At 53.2% G+C, this 6,000-nt stretch overlaps 1 protein-coding gene across 1 annotated transcript in view; it reads right to left on the minus strand.

The window, feature by feature from the left end:
• LOC147663035 (sterol 26-hydroxylase, mitochondrial-like) overlaps positions 1-5,192 on the minus strand; it is a 111,888-nt gene extending 106,696 nt beyond the window's left edge. The window contains exon 1 of the mRNA XM_086950715.1: positions 5,005-5,192. Coding sequence (XP_086806841.1) covers positions 5,005-5,168 — 164 coding nt within the window. The 5' untranslated portion in view covers positions 5,169-5,192. The remainder of the gene's footprint in view (positions 1-5,004) is intronic.
• Positions 5,193-6,000: the final 808 nt, after the last annotated feature.

Consider the following 6,000-nt stretch of genomic DNA (forward strand, 5'->3'; position numbering starts at 1 on the left):
GCTTCAGCGCCTCCCACACTACAACAGCGTCGGCTCCCCCCACCAAGTTCTCGCGCCAAAAGTGGTCGATCGCCTCCCGTAGGTGCGCCACATAGTCCGGCCGCTGCAACTGCCAGGCGGACATACGCCAGCGAAAAGGTTGCCGTTTAACGGGGAGGGTCAGAGTGGCCAGGACAGGGGAATGATCCGAAAGGCCCCTGGGGAGTATCGAGGCGTCCCTAACACGGCTCAGGCAGGCCCCGGGTACAAACAAGTAATCAAGCCTCGAGAATGACCCATGCACCGCCGATACATACGTGAAGGCCTGTACTGCGGGATGAAAATGCCGCCACACATCGACCCAGCCCATACTGCGCGCCGTTGCACTCAACCGGGTGGGGGCAGCCGCGGGGGGGGGTTAGGTACCACACACGCTCGCCACTGGCGGTCCAAGCCCACATCCATGACTTCATTCCAATCACCCCCCACCACAGTCAGGACCTCGGGGACTTCGTCCCACAACGCAAACAGCCGTTCAGACAGTGCCCATTGCAGGGGGGGGAGGGGCATAGACACTACCAAAAACCACTGGCTCGGACCCCAGTAGACCTTTAACAAAAACAAATCTGCCCTGGGGGTCAATCCATTGCTTCTCGTGGACATAGGCCACCCTACGATGAATCAGTATGGCCACCCCCCTCGAGCCCCTCGTAAAGCCAGCATGATAGACCTGGTGGTAGCCGAACCTCTGGAGGCTAAGGGCTTTGGATCCCAGCATGTGCGTTTCCTGAAGCAAAAGAACATCCACCATCTCCCTTTTCCCCCACCGCAGCACAGCCCCCCGCTTAATCTTATCCAGGACACCCCGCACATTCCACGTTACCACCCGCAGGGTCTTCGAAGGAATCACACTCGCAGCACTAGCCATTATCGACACACAGTGCAAGATCCGGCCCACCCTCCCACCCAGGTGCTACCCGCAAAACGACAAAAAGCACAGCCCCCGACACGTGTGGACCCACCCCCCCAGCCCGCAAACACAACTCCCCCGTTCCAGCCCAGAGCCCCCCCAACAACAAGTGCAACACCAAAACACCCCCCCATACCCCACTCCCCCCACCCCAATACCTCAGAAAACAGTGAAGTACCTGTCGCGGCATGGAGAGACCCGAGCCCAAAACAGAGGACTCAGGGCCCGCCATACCAATGGATCCCCAAAACCCCACCAAGACGCACACACACCACCCCCCCAACAACACTCACATCCGTGAGGGTCTGAGGCCCGTATAAGGTACCCTCCGAGCCACACAGTGTCCCCACGTCTATAGCTGAGGTCTCCACATGGGAGCCGGCTGGTACATCAAGGACAAAGTAAAACAGTCTCACCAGCCAAGGCAGAGCAAGTCCATATGCCGCCGACAGAATGTATGGAGGCCCAACAGTGTTCAGCTGCCCGCATCGGAGTGTTCAGAGTCCCTGGCGCCACCCGATTGCGACGCACAGGCGGAAGCCGATCTTTTCTTGGAGCGAGACCTCCGATGTCGGCCCTTCTTGGGCTGGCGTTGTGTCCGCTCCGGCGACGACCCTGGAGACCTGCCCGGGTCCAGTCCCGGTTGGGCGTGGGGACGTAGTCGCACTGCCTCATCCGTCCAGCGAAACACCTCCTCTGGCGAGTCAAAGAAGTGGGTACGAGACTGGTATACGACCCGCAAGCGAGCTGGATACAGGAGCGAATACTGGAGCTTGAGGCCCCGGAGCTTGGCCTTAGCGTCCATGAAGGAGTGCCGCTGTTGTTGCACCATTTTTGTGTAGTCCGGGAAGATCATAATGGTATGATTCTCAAAGGCGAGGGAGCCCTTGTTCCTCGCCTCCCGCAGGATAACATCCCGGTCATGATAGTTCAGCAGGCGGGCTATAACCGGCCGCGGGCGCTCACCCTCCGGCGGCCGCTGGGTCAGGGCCCTGTGGGCCCTCTCGATCACGAAACACCTAGATAACGCCCCTTCAGGGAGCCAGCTCTCCAGCCATCCGGTCAGGAACCTCTCCATGCTGTCCTTCTCGCACCGCTCCGGAAAACCAATGAAGCGGAGGTTGTTGCGCCGCGCGCGCCCTTCTGCATCCTCCACTCGGGCCGCCAGTGTCTTCTGGACGCTTTCCACCTCCGCAAGGCGCTTCTTTAGGCCACCAATGTCCGCCTCAGTCTCCGTGACACGGGTTTCGACCCCAGCAATCCGCTCCACTGCATTGCGAAGGTCCTGGCGTAGGAGCGTGACATCCGCCCCGACCGCGCCGATCTTGGCATCGAGCATGTCCCGAGACTGGGTTATGGCCGCTAGGATAGCTGCGTTGTCTGGCCCGGGGCCGCCGCTGCCACCGGTCGCCCCAGCGCCACCACTCGGCCCTGTGAATTTATCTATGGGTCCATGCTTGGGCGGGCCACCTCCTCTGTCCCTGGTCATGGCAAGCGCCGGGCAGGGCCCACACCACTCTCGGGCACTGTCGCAAAAACTGGAACGGGGCTGCCCAGATGAGGCCCCGGGGAGGGACGCTGCGACCGGGTGTCGCGAAAATCGAGGCCCCGGCTTCACCCCAGCAGGACAGGCCGCACCCACAGTCGTCCCCACGGGCAGCCGTCCAGGATATGTCAGGAGGAATCAGCGGGTCCGCGGTCCATGGGTCGCCGTATCCAGTGGGCCTAGCCAGGGGAGGCGGATCAGGGGGGGCCAGCCGACCACCAGTCCAGCCCCGGTTGCCCCCGCCACCAGACTGTCGCAGGGCCCGGCCACGCTGCCACCACTCGCCGGTCGTGCAGGGGAAGAACCGATGGGTAGAAGTCGCTAGTTCCGCCTCAAACTCCAGGCGATCGCTGGCTGAGAGATAAGCCCAGGACGGCGTGGCGGATGCCACCCGCACCCGCCAGGTCACAGCTGCCACCAGGCGTCGCGAAACTCGAGGACCCCGGTTCCGGCCGGCCACCAGGCCGCACTCTGCCGCCGACTCCCCTCGATCACAGGAAGGGAGGAATCACAGGATCTATACACCAATGCAGACTGGAGACTTCACCGGATCGAGTACAGGCACTGGGCACCAACAGTGGGCTCGGGGGTCAGGATAAATGATCGGATTCAGTCCGGGCCGGCGGGAGCTCTACAAGGCTGCGACCGCCATCTTCGCCCGCCAAGCCACGCCCCCGTTTATTGAATTTTAATGTTGAAATGACTAAGTATTATTGATGAATTAATGAATATATATGGAAAAATAGCAAAAATAGAAGAAAAAAAAAAGCCTTTTTTTGATATACTACAAAGGAAAACAAAACGAATAAAATATCAAAAATCAGAAAAAATCTGTGTACCTGTGTTAATCTGAAGGCTTATTGATTAACTATATGAGCCACGCCTTATGAGAAAGTATTAATAGACCAGGGGGGAACTTTATTATGTTTTCTTAGATGTTGTGCTCTCTTTTCCCTGGTCATAAAATAACTAGAGAGGGGTCCCAAACTAATGCTGTTGCAGGTCTAGGAATATCTTCCATGGCATGATGAGGGTTGCTGATTACACCCAAGAACAGGAATCTCTTTTGTACGGAGTTAGATATGTGTAGACTACACCTAAGACCAGGAATACGTTACACACCCGAGTAGTGATCTGTAGGATCCACCCAAGACCAGGATTACATTACAGACACTGTCAGGGGTCTGCAGACCACACCTAAGGCAAAGACTCCCTACTTTACTCTGATAAGGGGTTGTAGACTACACCTAGGATCAGGAGGCATTTCTTACTCTTTTAAAGGTCTGTAGACAACACTTAATTTCAGGATTCCCTTCTTTACTCTATGGACCTGTCGACTACGATTAATAACAGGAATCCCTTACACACTGTGTTATGGATCTGTCGATTACAGTCAAGACCAGGGATCTCTTCCATCCTATATCAAGAGCCTGAAGACTACACCTCAAACCAGGACTCTCTTCCTTCATGTGTTAAGGGTCTGTGGACTCCATTTAAACCAGGAAACTCTTTCTCACTCTGACATGGGCACATAGTCTTCACCTAAGTCCAGGGATTCCTTACATACTCTGCTAACTACACCTAAAACAAATAATTGTATGTATTCTGTCAGGCTACATCTTAGACTGGGCATTCCCTACATATTGTGCTACCGGCGAGATAAGTGAACATAACACTATAAATTCACATTATATACCCGTAGTCTACACTTGAGATGAGGAATATTTTACAAATGCTGTAAGGGACCTGTAGATTACACATAGGAACAGGACTTCCCTACTTACTTCATAGAGGACTAGTAGATTACATATAACCCTTTACATATTCTCTTAGAGACAGGTGATCTACAAGTAAGTAATAGTAATAGTAATAGTAATAGGGGCATTTATATAGCGCTGGGTTTTTACGCGCACCGGCGTGTCCCCGCGCTTCGACCGCTGCGAAACCCTTCCTGGCTTCCCTGAGAGATGGTCCCTTAATGGGTATCTCCAGGGTGAGACCAGGCATCCCCGGCGGTCTGATGGGGCCGTTAGTGAAGATGAGGCAAGCTAGTGCCCAGAGTTGCCGAGTGTGATCGCTGATCAGAGTGGGCACCGAGGCGAGAGAATTATCGAGTCCGCTGACCCTGGTCCAGAAACCTGCCGCGTCGGGAATTGAACCCTGGTCCCGGGCCGTCCTCTGCTCTCGGGTCTGCCGCCTCTAACCAGTGGTCCCACACAGAATACAGAAAGGGTTCCTGGTCAATACCAGGCATCTCTTTGTCAGGGGCCTGTAAACTACAACAGGATTCCCTTAGGTACTCTTTTGGGGCCCTTCATACTACATCTAAGGCCAGAAATCCCTTCGGTGCCCTGTTAGGGACCGGTAGACCATTTCTATTTGAAAGATTTCCTCAATGTGGGACCAGCAGACTACACCCAAGTCCAGAAACATGTACATGTTAGCGGCTGTGCATTATAGATCAGCAATTTAATCAAATTATGAGAAAAACAAAGAACAATTTTCTTACTCAGTCAGAGGTCCATATGCGAAATCTCTCAGGTCTCGGTGTTCCTTCCAGAGCGCCATGTCACATCTCATGGGGTATTTCCCCTCTTGCCTCAGCACCATCTCCAAAATCTCCGGGGAGGCAATGTTCATGTTCTTGTATGGTCCAAATGTGGATTTCCACATGGGTCCATACACTTTTTTGAAAATCAGCTGTAAGACACAAGCCACAGATACAAGACATCATTGAAACAGGTCTTGGTTTGGTTTTATTTTAGCTGTGCAGGCACAGCCAGCGCGTTAAACAGCAGCGGTTATATTCTAAAGAAACATTTTAAAACCTTTCTATTAAGAATAACAACCACTTATAATGGACAGGAATAGTATTTCTTAGCAAGACAGTGGACATTCTGTGGGATAGGATTAGCCAAGATAGTTGTGAAATGCCCTAACTGTAAGACTCTCATTGTAGATAAATGAAGTAGCAGTTTCCTGGATGACTCTTCCAAATTATTTATCCAAGACAATGCCTTGCAATGACTTTCGCTCAAGAAGGAGAGGAATTTATGCCTTGTGTCCCTTGCCTTATTGCTTCTAGGGACCCCTGTGTCCTAAATGTTCCTGACCACAAACATACCCCTGAAACTAGCATGAGCTCTGCCATAATGCATAAGAGTGAGTGGTGCATAAGGCGGTGTGATACCTTGGCACACAGATGCAAGAGACAGAATTGGGAATACCGACCTGTTGAAAAGAATGCAGTTATTTTACATGGTCGATCTAACAGCTGGTCACACACAGGTCATGGACAGTTAGAACAGCTAGGAATTACAACTACTATCCCTAAACGTCAGCTTGCCGAACCTGTGTACTGCTTTCCAACCAATGTGGTATAACGAACATGACTACTCATCTAGCTTAAGTCGTGCGCTCTACTGCCACATCCAAATAGTCAGTAATCAGTGCTGGCCGAACAACATGCAAAGCTTGTCACTGTGTGATGTCCCTTCCTGCGAGG

This window comes from Lissotriton vulgaris, unplaced genomic scaffold (assembly GCF_964263255.1).
Source record: "Lissotriton vulgaris unplaced genomic scaffold, aLisVul1.2 SCAFFOLD_3957, whole genome shotgun sequence".
Taxonomy (NCBI): domain Eukaryota; kingdom Metazoa; phylum Chordata; class Amphibia; order Caudata; family Salamandridae; genus Lissotriton; species Lissotriton vulgaris.